The sequence below is a fragment of the Nelusetta ayraudi genome, unplaced genomic scaffold (assembly GCF_046127955.1).
Source record: "Nelusetta ayraudi isolate G7.1 ecotype Tasmania unplaced genomic scaffold, CSIRO-AGI_Nayr_v1 ptg000004l, whole genome shotgun sequence".
In the NCBI taxonomy this organism is placed as follows: Eukaryota; Metazoa; Chordata; class Actinopteri; order Tetraodontiformes; family Monacanthidae; genus Nelusetta; species Nelusetta ayraudi.
Genome location: NW_027466054.1, coordinates 2321796 through 2334433, shown reverse-complemented (window position 1 = coordinate 2334433; position 12638 = coordinate 2321796). Strand labels below are relative to the sequence as shown.

The window sequence follows — 12638 nt, the reverse complement described above, 5'->3', positions numbered from 1 at the left end:
TCCAACATGCCACCCCAACATCTCCAAACAACCTCCAGCACCCCCCAACAACCTCCAACATGCCACCCCAACATCTCCCAACAACCTCCAGCACCCCCCAACAACCTCCATCACGCCCCCCAACACCCCCTACAACCTCCAGCACCCCCCTAACACCTCCCGCAGTCAAAATGTTCACCCTTGCGGAAAAAGATGCAGAAACCTCATCAACCATCCATTCATCCATCTATCCATCCATCCATCCATCCACCCCCCATCCATCCATCCATTCAGAACAAAACCAATACCCCCCAAAACCTGCCAACACCCTCCAACACTCCACCGTCTCCCTCCACCCGTCTCATTCTCCTCTCTCTGCTCCCTCTTCCACTCTTCCACGTATCCCCCCCCACCCAACATACACACACACACACACGCGTGCGCACTTTTTCCTCCTTTCGTAGCGGCCCGTCCCGTGGAGAATAAGCTTCTACCCCCCCGCCACACACACACACACACTCCCCCATCCGCACTTGCCAATTAGAGACTCGCTACTTGTCAATCTGCAGCCGAAGGAGGAGGAGGATGGAACAAGGGAGTCATTGGGAAGAGTGGGGGGTGTGAGGGAGGGGGGATGGGAGAAGAAGAAGGGGGTGGTGATGGGAGGGGAAGGGGGGGGCAGAGTTGCATCAGCACCACAGACAGCTCCCCCTGGAAAACTCTGGACTCGAGCCGGCAAACATGACTTGACTGTCTCCCACACTTTAACCCCCCTTCCCCTCCTCCTCCACCCACCCCCGACAGACAGACAGACAGACAGACAGACACACACACACACACACACACACACACACACACACACACACACACGCACACACCCGACGTCACCACTCTAATCACTGGCCTCCACTGCGTTTACCCTTTTCAAACCCCGTCCCCTCCACCTCCTCCACCACCTCCTCCTGCACCTTCTTCTTCACCTCCTCCGGGGTCAAAATGTTCACCCGTGTGGAAAAAGATTCAGAGACCTCATCATCCATCCATTCATCCATCCATCCATCCATCCATCCATCCCCCAAACCATCCATTATCCATCCATCCAATGACTCATCCATCCATCCCCCAACCATCCATCCATCTTTTCATCCCCCATTCACCCATCCATCATCCATCCATCCATCCATCCCCCCAACCATCCGTCCATCCATCCATCCATCCATCCATCCATCCATCCATCCATCCCCCATCCATTCATCCCCCCATTCCCCCATCCACAGTGGGAGAGTTTGAAGTGTGCGAGCGACACTCCTCTCACTTCGCTCACACCTGCGATGTTCTCCCTTCACCCCTGCCGGAGGAAAAAAAAAATCCCATCCTGACTATCCATCACACGGGAAGATCTTGACACACGTCTCCCTCATTACCGACCCCACTCCTCCACTCCTCCACCCCCCCCCCATCCCCACCCCTCCACCTCTTCCCTCCAATCCCAACTGTCCGTATCTGGGCTGCTGCCCGCCGCCGCCGCCACTCGCTGATGATGACAACTCAAGTGGACGTGTCTTCTGTTCTCACCAGGAGCTGTGAAGAGATGTACGGAGGTGTCAGAGATCTCGCTGTAAAAATACACCCCCCCCTCCCCCCACCCCACCCGGCCACTGCCCTGACAGGGACCGCCCGCGTCTGCCTGCCGTCATCCCCAACGTCTCCACTCTAATTTGAGGATGTGCGTCAGCGTGAGTTTTACCTCTGTGTGTGTTCAGCTACCAGAGGGGGACTATCTATGGTGAGCGATGGGTGTGCCGCGCAGGAGAAGAAGAAGAAGAAGAAGAAGAAGACGACGAAGAAGAAGAAGACGACGAAGCGTTAAAGAACCGGGGTGGGGGGGATCAGGCCCCTTCCTTCGCCTCATGTCTGCTTGTGTGCGTGTGTGTTCTTGCTTGCTTGGTTTGCAACTTTGCGTTGCAAAAAAAAAACACACACACAAAAAACAAAGACATCTGGTTTGCATTTATAGAAAATCCATTTCCTGATTTGACTTGATTTAAAGTGGACCGGCTCCAGCTCGGGCCGCCTAATGAAAGCCAATCGCTCAATTGCGTTCTCGTATCAACGACAACGACGACGACGACGACCACGCTGCCGACTTATCCGTGTTTTAATGCACCTCGCGCTGCCAGACAGGATGCAGAATTCCGAGCGGCTGTGCCGGAGGGCGAGGAGGACGAGTAGAGAGGGAGGGAGAGAGGGACGGAAGGACAAGACAAGGCGAGATGGAGGAGCTGGGAGAGCTGGGAGTCAGAGGCCGAGCGGATGCAGGCCTCGGCCACACTCGCACATCACTGCTTAATTGCTTGGAACTAAAGGAAGCTGTTATGGAGGTGGAGGAGGAGGAGGAGGAGGAGGGGGAGTAGGAGGGGGAGGAGGTTAGTGCTTATGCATGCAACAGCAGATATTCCCCCAGACATTTTGGCCACAGCGTGGAGCCTTAATAGTCTCTCTCTCTCTCTCTCTCTCTCTCCCTCTCTCTCTCTCTCTCTCTCTCTCTCTCTCTCTCTCTCTCACTCACTCACACTCTCTCTCGCTACCCAGACGGCATAAACAGATAAATAAATAAAAGAGCGCGCTGATGGCTTGGGAGGAATAAGAAAACTGGACCCTCTTTGCTCGTTGGCCAAACTTTTTGGGCGACAAAACTCTTCCAGGGGCGCCATCATTTATGCTGAACCCCCCCCCCCAACCCCACTTTTGAATGCATAAAGGTTCCCAGTTGGCCTACTAGCCCAGATAACCGAAGATGGACCTCCACCAACACACACACACACACACACACACACACACACACACACACACACACACACCGCTGTAGGGACCCCGCAGATAGCCCGAGCACCTGTTCCCTACGTGACGGGCTTGGATATGAAGCTTCCCTTTGTTTGTAAATACATCCGCTTCCACTCACAAGGAGAAGCCAGTTTTCCAGAGTGTGACGAGCGTGGGTTGAATCCCTTTAACCCCTTTAGCAGCAGGGGGAGCGAGCGAGCGCGAATGATTTATCTTTGCCTTAAAAAAAAAGAAAAAGAAAAAAAAAAAAAGCACGCGCGCGTTGGCGTGCACGCGCGTTTTTCCCTATTATTGAATCTCGAGCGCACACGCACGCACGCACGCACGCACACATACACACACGCACACGCAAAACGTATGCGCACATGCATGTAGTAGATACACACAACACCCCGAGCGAGAGACGTTCACGGGCGGTTCGATCCTCGACGGACGGCACTTGGGAGCGACGCCCGATTCGAAGCGCTGCTGCTGTTATAGTTACGAAAGCAAAAAAAAAAAAAAAAACACAAAAAAACAAAAAAAAGCAAACAAACCATGCCATCTTTACACAACCGAGAATGACAAGAGAGAAGAAGAGAAAAAACACACGCGGAACTTACCTCAGCCTCCCCCCTCTCTCCTCCTCCTCCTCTTCCTCCCCTCTTCTTCCTCCTCCTCATCCCGGCGGCGATCTCCGCGATGAGGAAGCCAGCCGCTCCGCTCCGCGCGCCGCCGCGGCTTGTGTCCATGCTGCGAGTACATGCTATACAGTGCAGGGGAGGGAGGGAGGGAAACGCCCCCCCCCCGTCCCCCACGCTTCTCACCTCCACCCCCTCCCCCCCCTTTCTCTCCTCCTGCTAAGCGGCGGGGAGAATCAGATAACCACTCCTTGTTTTTTCCATCCTCTCCCAGGGATGGATGGATGGATGGATGGACGGATGGAGTGACGGAGCCGCATCAGCATCCTATGCAACTCAGCTGCAACCTCTCACCTCTCCTCCTCCTCCTCCCTTCTTCTTCTTCCTCCTCCTCCTCCTCCTCCTTCCCTCGCTCCTCCTCGCTCCACGCACGGCGCTTTCTCTCCTATATCCTTGCGATCCCGTCCAGCCCCCGACGCCTCGGAGCATGCCCTATAGTGCAACCGGTTGTCAAGCTAGGGTCCGCGGACCCCGGCGGGGTCGGCGGATGGAGGTCTGGCACAGGGCTCAACGGGAAGAATTAGGGGCGGAGGAAACGAGTTTGGGGTTGGTATTGCCCGGGCATGATTTTCCCTCTCTATGTTGAAAAATGTTTTAGAATTGACTTCCTCTTTTCAGTTTGTGTTCCGTATAAACGGCTTTCTCTAGTCAAAGGCAATGCAACCCTGTGCAATAGCCTTGCAAAAAACACACTTTTAAAGCAACACTGCGTAACTTGCAACAAGGTGATTGCCACGTCTCTCCACACAAACACACACGCAGCAAAGATTCTTGTCCGACTGGCTCATTCGCTCGCTCCCTGTATGTCATGGCAGAGGCGGCAATACAGGGAACAAAGACAACATTGCCAGAGGTGCTGACACAGACACACACTGAGGAGTTATGCGGCGCTACCCCTGGTCAGCTGGGCACTGTAAATGGCAGGGGAGACATTGTCCACCGCACAATCCAAGGGATCGCATCACCTTGGCAATCGTCGTGCAGAAAATGTTTAAAAATCTGTGGCCCAGCTCTCATCATGACATGGTAGTAGCTATATATTGTCTCCATTGTTTTGTGTTGTTCACAATAATTGTGACACAATCTATGTAATAAAGACGCCTTGAGCAATATATGACATCAATAAAGTGGGAGGAGTTAACTTGATTTAATGTATTATGTTTATCAGGCTGATAAAAAAAAAAAAGAAAAAGAATTGCTCCTCAAAAGATCCAGTGGGGGAAACCTTTCGTCTCCCTCCCCCGAAGTCTCTCCTGGAGCAATAGAATCCTTCAGGCTTCAGCATGTTGTACCAAGGATAAGTGATTATCATTTTTTCTTAAATGTCTCACAATCAAACAGGCCATGTGCGCTAAAGCTGCAAGAAGAAGAAAAAAACACGCCAGTTCTTTAAAAGAGATTTATAATTGTAATTGCTTATATAACGAGCAACATTAATATTGCTTGGGCTGCCTGGGAAGGCTGCACCCCAGACAGCATTCAGGACCCGGAGTGCAGTGCTAAATATACATGGTAAACACAGCGGTGTAATAAATACAGGAACATCATATCAGGCATAGCAGCACTCAGTCACTCATTAGTCCTGAAATCATAATGAACCGAAATGAGACTTGTGTCCTCTGTGGGTTTTCCTGTCACATCCTGCACTCTGTGTGTGTGTGTGTGTGTGTGTGTGTGTGTGTGTGTTATCCACTTTCCTGGGGCCTGTGTTGATGCTGAGGCCCTTTATGTGCGTCTACGATGGAGCTGCCCCAAAACCCCCAAACCTTTTTGCTTGTGCTTGTGTGTGTGTGTGTGTGTGTGTGTGTGTGTGTGTGTGTGTTTGTGCATGCGCTGGAAGCTCAGGATGGCCCCCCCCCCCCGACTGCCATAAAAGACTTAAATTAGCTGTTGTCTTTGACATAACTTGATTCACGCTCCTCGTCTCTTCACGTTCTCTTCTCTCTTTGCTCTCTCGATTATTTTTTTTTTCCCGTCCGAGACATCGAAGGCAGAAGTGCAGACAGACTGCAAACACGTAAATTCACTGCAAGCCACTGGAGCTTTCAAGGCCATAAAAAAAGGCAAGAGCATATTTCCTCAAATAGGCAGGCATAGAGAATTTGTCACACACACACACACACACACACACACACACACACACACACACACACACACACACGCACACACATGGGCACGCACATGCACGTACACATACTCAGACAATATGTTAATGGCTTCATAATTGTCAGTGGCAGACCATTGAGCATAATCAGGAGACTGCAGTACAGCGAGGCCCAATATTTGTAATTTAGTGTGACAGATAGTACATTTTTATTAGCCAGGGGCTGCCGGTTTGTGTGGGGATGCGATAAAAAACAAAGAAGCACATTTTTTTTTCTGCCTCTCAGTTCACATATTTCCTTTGACGCAGTCTTTCTTTCTGCTGCATTTTTTTAAAAAATTTGTTTTATTTCTTTGTGTTACACGCAACCACCCGCAAAAATTGTCTCTAGAAGGTGTGCGACCCCATGGGTCGGGATCGTCCCAGCAAACAGACAGCAGGTCAGACAGCGAAGCTCGGGGCCATCTTATAATACCGTCGGTCTGTGATCACAACACTCCAGGGGCCGAGTCGCAGGGCTTGAAACTGAGAGACCCACACGGCAGTGCAAAATGTTTACCTGTTTTTTGTTGTTGCTACTGCTACATAAACAAGGGACATGACCCACGATAGACTTGGTCATGTTTTTGACGCATAATGATGCAAGTAATGTATCAATAGTAATGTGTTTAATTTTGCATTTTAGAATCAAACGGATGCAGATTCACGTCGTCATCATCATGCAACCTGTTGACACATGCGTCAACAAATCCTCCAGGAACGTTTGATGTGAACGCTGAGTACAGTGTAAGCAAACCAGCCCTCCCTGTAAATAATGGCTGTAAATAATGTGTAAAGAAAACCCCAAAACATCCAATGATAGAAAAAAAAACAAAAACATAAATCATTCTAAGTGGGAGCAGCATTTTTTTTTTAATGAAAAGCTCATTTGAACATTCTGTTCAAATTTAGACAAACACCGTATGAGTCACCAAAATGAGTTTCGCTCTCATTACTCATGGAAGAGACCCTGGCCCGCTCACTTTAGTGCCGTGACATTTGATGACATGTCTTATTCTCCCACTATGTTGCTTTTTGAGAGAAAATTACTCACGTACAGAACACCAGATTTAGCAGTCAGAAGTCATTACAATAACACACGCAAAAAATAATTGTGTTGAGTGTGCGTGTGTGTAAGAGATTTTTTTTTTCTCACACTGATGCAGAACTTTAAAATGTCAGTGAGTCTTCTGTAATAGGGGGAGGAAGCTGCTCGGTAGTCAGTCAGTAGTGTGTAAGCACTGGAAACTGGGGGAAGCTGGCAATCAGAATGGAGGCGTGCTCCCTGTGTGCGTGTGTGTGTGTGTGTGTGTGTGTGTGTGTGTGTGTGTGTGTGTGTGTGTTAACAAGAGAGACAAATCGGACACACAAGTGGGGGGATAGATGGGAGGTGGGGGTGCGGTGCTGTGGGGGTTGGGTGGAGGGGAGGGGGAGCAGGTGCATCACTAATGGCTTTTTAAAAAGGTTACAGCGTGGAGCTCTTCTTTTCTAATGGGGCTCTGGCTGTGCTTGAGAAGCAATTTCCGGAAAAGATAATGTTGTCGAGAGAGTGCAGAGAGTTCTCTGTGTATGTGTTTGTGTGTGTACGAGAGAGGCAGAGATTATTTGAGTGTGTGTGTGTGTGTGTGTGTGTGTGTGTGTGTGTGTGTGTGTGTGCGTGTGCGCGCACGCGCATGAGCTCTTGTCATTAACAAGACTGACAAACACGCACACAAAGGAACACAAAGACCGGGCGGGGAGAAACTGTAGGGCAATTGAGACGAGAGCAGAGAAAGGAGGCGCAGATTCTGCATGTCCACATGTTTTGGCTCTTCTGTGCCATTACTTGATGTTTATTAGCTTGGTGGCTAATGCCTCGATCGCATAGCAAGACGAGGTCTCAAATCTAGCAACTTTTCTTTTTCTTAAGAAATTGTTCTGTTCCCGTTTTACATATTTTTTTTACATTGCTAATGGGCCAATTCGTTTTTATAAATATTCAAACTCGTGAATTTTAATCCGCTCCGCTCCCCCTCCTGTTAGCATGGCTAGCACTGCCACCTGTTGTCCTAATTGCAAAACTGCAGTTTGTTTGGCCACTTAAGGCCAAGCATTGGTTTCCCCCTGTACCTTATCAAACAAAGGCGTCTTACCATTTTAAATGGATAACCATCATAACAGAGCTCTACATTATTTAATGGGTACTCACGCTGTTATTTGGTCTCTAAATTAAGCATTGTCACACCCACGCTGCATGACCTGATTCAGGTTCAAACGCAAAACAAAAAGGACAAAACCACATCCGCCCATCTTCTATACCCGGTTTGTATTCCACTCAGGGTAGCAGGGCTCTGCTGGAGGCTATCACAGCTGTCATAGGGCGAAGGCAGGGTACATCAGTTCATCGAAACATACCATTCACACACCTACGGACAATTTAGAGTTCTCAATTCACCTCACATGCATGTTTCTGGCCTCCGGAGCACTCAGGGAGAACACATGTAGACACAGGGGGAACATGCAAACTCTGCACAGAAAGGCTCCAGGCCGGCATTGAACCTACAACCTTCTTTCTGTTGGGCAAGAGCGCTAACCACTGCGCCACCGTGTCGCCCACAAATTGTAACAATAACACTGATGTGTTAGTTTTAAAGCATTGCTAGGAAAGAACCTTTCCAGCATGGCTTTCTGAGGCCCAGTGAAACATGGAAATGTTGCAATAATACTGGGATTTTACACAGTTTCTCAAACTGTTCAGGGAAGTTCTGGGTTAAAACAAAGGCTGTGAGAATCACAACATTGTATTCCTGCTTCCTCCTCTTATTTCCTTCCTCCCCTACTGTCTTCTAGCCAGCTGGAGCAGGTGTCGGGATCACCTGAGGTGTCTGTCCTCTGACTGACTGACTGATAGAGTTTTGCGATAGAGCTGGCGGGAGATTGGAAAAGTTTGAAACATTTTGGTGAGTACTATTGAGAGAATAACATTTGTAAATTCCAGGAACAGATGGAAAAGTTTGAATTTAAATGCAAAATCTCTAAATAAAGTGTGTAAGAAGTAAACTGAAATGAAAGGAGAGAGAGAGAGAGAGAGAGAGAGAGATGCAGCAATGTGCCATAATTTAAATTTATTTTTTTAAATAAATACAAAACAAAGACATTTAAACATAAAAATAACATTTGGACAGTTGTGGTTGTTGTGTAATCTTTTCGGTCGTTTTACAAAAAAAATGTCGACTGAACAGTGTTGAGTTGACCTCAGCGCTATAATGAGCACCCTCTGCTGTAGCAGGCATCGTCAGGACACCTGGGTGGGTGGTCCTTCCAAAGCCTGCAGCTGCACACTAGCACAAGTGTGAAATTATAGCAGCTACTTCTGACAGTTTAACTAATCAAAAAAGCAACTCCAAAAAAAAACACAAAAAAACAGACAAACGAGACAACACAAATTGGCAAATTAACAGTTTTACTGCCATTCAGTGTGCTCATTATAAACATCCTCACTTTTAATTCTCATACACACACACGCGCGCACACACTTAATAAAACCGTATGCTTCTTTAAATGACCCCTCGTAAGACTCGGCTGAGTGACCTACCTGCAGGCTCTCTTTGAAGTGAGCCGTGGAAAAAGACGTGAGCCAGAAACATTGGCTCCTGTTAGATTTCACACTTTTCTCCAGTCCCGCGTTTGGCAACACCTCATGTTACTACAAGACAGCTTCAGATAGCCTCGTATAGTTCACAAAATTCAAACAGAATAATAATGTACTATATACCGTTTCATAAAAAGCTATGTACTATATGCTATACTGTACAAAACTCAGGGTTTGACTGCATTACCCTGCGTTACACACTGGACTGTGCCACTGTTTGCTCCTCAGTCTGGAGCAGGAGTGCACTGACGTTGGTAAAAAGGGGCAAAATGGATTGTGAGTAGCGTCAAGTAATCGGGAAAACCTGCGTTAGTTCTGGCAGGCCATTGTTGCCAAACGTAACTCACAATTCTGCCGCACATCAGCTGATCCTGATGCAAGGCCACATCAGTTGATGGCTCTGTTTTCATCTTTTGTGCATCTCTGTGCACATCCATTCTTTTTTAGTCTTCCACTCTGCAACCATTCCGTAACCCAGCTCCTCTTCTCCTTAAACTACCTGAGCAGTACTGTAGTGCTGATCAGGTCTGAATGTGGTCCGAATGTGGCAAATCTAAAACTTTTTTCTACATTTGTGGTCCAAAATGAGCAGACACTAAACCAAAACTGAAAGTCTCTGAACTCTTTGACACAGGCAACAGGACATATGGACAAACACAGGGGGAGTAGGAGTTCACTGCAGAGTTAAAGGTGACAGTCTGAGCTGGAGTAGGCAGTGATTTAAATGACAGAATGTGAACCCTTGAGATATTCATAAATACCTGTGAATAATAAGCAGGTGAAACATATTTGGAGAGCAGATGGGAATCAAGTCCCGTTAACTGCGGGGATGAAATAACGAGTGTTCAAATCACAAGCGCGGCGTCGGCGTGTATTAATCCCTCATCTGTCACCTCACACAACATGTTGACAAATCAGGTCTTCACGCCTCGCTGAACAAACGGGAGAACGTCGTTTAACGAGCAGGGAATCTGCTCGGCTGTGCTGTAAATTGCAAAAGGTGCTCTTTGTCTTCAATTTGTCGAGCCTTCTCTGTTTTCCTTCCAGCGCCAACCCGTGAAGGTTCCCTGCTCTCTGATTTTGTCTTTTTAATTACCTCCTTTCTTTTCAGCACATTGTCCTGAGTGTTACAAAATGGTCTTCTGATCCAAAGATAATTTATTTTATTGTTTTTTTTTCGTCGTCATCATCAAAAAAAACAAACAAACAAACAAATAAACAGAACCCTCAGCTCTGCTGGGATTTTGTTTCCGATCGAGTCACCAGCCTACCAACAGTCTTTGGAGTCACTTTTAGGCTTTGTGGGAAAAACAGGGCGAGCGATTGGGACACAGTATTGCTTCAGAAGCTCCGGCTTCAGGCCGATCTTCCGACGGTTCCACTACAACCTGAAAGAAAGGCCGCATCGGAGGCCAAGGAGGACGGACTGGGGCGGGTGGGAGGGGGCGGACGGGTTCCAGAGACGTGCATCCGCTTCCTGGTGCTGCTCCCGAGCCGGGTGTCGGCTTCCTGCCCAGCTCTCCCACGTTGCCGCGCCGCCTCCCTGTGATTGGCCCGGGGGCCTTCAGACCATCGTGGACTTGACTCGGCGGAGGGGGTGTCGTCCTTCGGGGTGGGCGGGGCAGGGCGGGGGGATTTCGGAGGGCAGGTCTAGACTGCGCTGGTGAGGCAACGCCGTGAGGGGAGGAGCACATCGGGAGGGGCGGGGGGCGGGGTTGGCTGATGGTCATGTGATCTCAGAATACGGTAGCCCTGTAGCCTGTCGGGGACCAGAGAGGAGAGAGACGAGATGAGGAGGGGAAGAGACAAATTTACACGTTTCAAAGCAGCTGGAACCGAAAACATGACGTCCAGGTCAGGGGGCGTCTGAATAAAACATCATCATCCGCATTGAAAGTGCATTTGATGGTGAGAATATGCAGGTGTCTGGGCAGGATGAAGCGACCCACATACTTAGAGAACATGAAATTTGGCAAATAGTTTGCTTTCGAGGCAGTGATGCCATAAATATTAAATCTAGATGGTCAACACGTCCCGATTGCCGAATTCACACACGCAGTGAAAATGAGAGTGCAGAACTTTTATTATTCAGACCTGAAGAGTTGCAAAGTTTTGCATCATAAAAGAAGTGAGAATAATGGATGTTTGCTTGAAAAAAGAGAATTAAGACTAAAATACTACAAAATGACAAAAAGAAAGCCATACACATAAAGAATAGTGAGGAAATAAATTCCTGCTCTTCCAAAAACAAGTGCTGATGACTTGATTTAAGCTTACAAACCGAAAACTACTGCCAAGTCTTTAAAATGTAATGTTTTACAACTGCCATTCGTCTACTGAGGAGACAGCGTCTGCGACATGTCCGCTACAAGCCAGAAGAGGGCGACAGAGAGTAACACTTTGGTCTCATACCGTGTTATTTTTACAGTCAGAGGGATGATCACTGCTGAGGGCATGTTGCAAGAATGCCAAACTTGCTAAAACACACAACCTTTAATACAACGATGCAAAAAACTTGTGACATTTTGTCTTTGAATGACGGGCTTGACTCAATTTTTTCTCCACAACAAACCCCGCCCATCCCTTACCTGGAGGCCACTTAACTTTTCGAGTGGACTCTCCACACGGGGCAGGCTGAGAAGAGGCAGACCCATGCTGGGCTCTGGACGCTGCTGGGGCGGTGGAGGAGGAGGAGGAGGAGCCGACCCTGCAATCTGAGTGGGTTGGAAGTTGTTGATCACACATGACACCTGGTGAAAGGAGAGGAGAGCAGAGTTTTGTTTCTCCGCTGCTGCACAGCGTAGAGGATGTAAAAAGCCCAATCGCGGTGCTAGAGGGCAACATGTTGAAGTGGAGCCCCTGGCATGAGGGGGCGGTCCAAGAAGGAGGAGGAAAAAAATAATAACATGGGAGGAAACAGTCAGGATGTTGTAGTTCCAAACACCATTTCAAGAGCTTTAAATATCCATCCAACCATCTTCAATACCCGCTTATCCCTGAGCTCAGAGTAGCGGCGGTCTGCTGGAGCCTCTCCCAGCTGTCAAAGTGCAAAGGCAGGGTGACACCCTGGTGAAGTCGCCAGTTCATTCCAGGCCACACTCACAATTAGTGCGAAGGGACTTCAGAGTTCCCAATTCACGCCTTGTTTTTGGACTGTGGGAGGAAGGCGGAGAACCCGGAGAGAACCCACGCTGACAGAGGGAGAACATGCAAACTCCACACAGAAAGGCCTCAGGCCCAGGAATCGAACTCACAACCTTCATGCGGCGAGGCGACAGCACCAACCACTGCGCCACCGTGTTGCACAAGGTTTGATGCCCTCTATTTTGAAGGCCCTTTGCATCTTAACTCCATCCATTCA

The 12638-nt window shown here is 48.6% G+C and overlaps 1 protein-coding gene across 3 annotated transcripts in view; it reads right to left on the bottom strand.

Annotated features, from left to right (window-relative positions):
• Window positions 1-9733: 9733 nt before the first annotated feature.
• Window positions 9734-12638, bottom strand: part of plppr2b (phospholipid phosphatase related 2b) — a 55695-nt gene continuing 52790 nt past the window's right edge. For 2 of the 3 annotated variants that reach the window (XM_076043433.1, XM_076043425.1), the window contains 2 exons: window positions 11882-12027; window positions 9734-11036 (listed from right to left, as the gene is read on the bottom strand). In XM_076043433.1, coding sequence (XP_075899548.1) covers window positions 10928-11036; window positions 11882-12027 — 255 coding nt within the window. In that variant the 3' untranslated portion in view covers window positions 9734-10927. Of the gene's footprint in view, window positions 11037-11865; window positions 12028-12638 lie in introns of all 3 variants that reach the window. The other variant, XM_076043442.1, reaches the window with a different exon arrangement.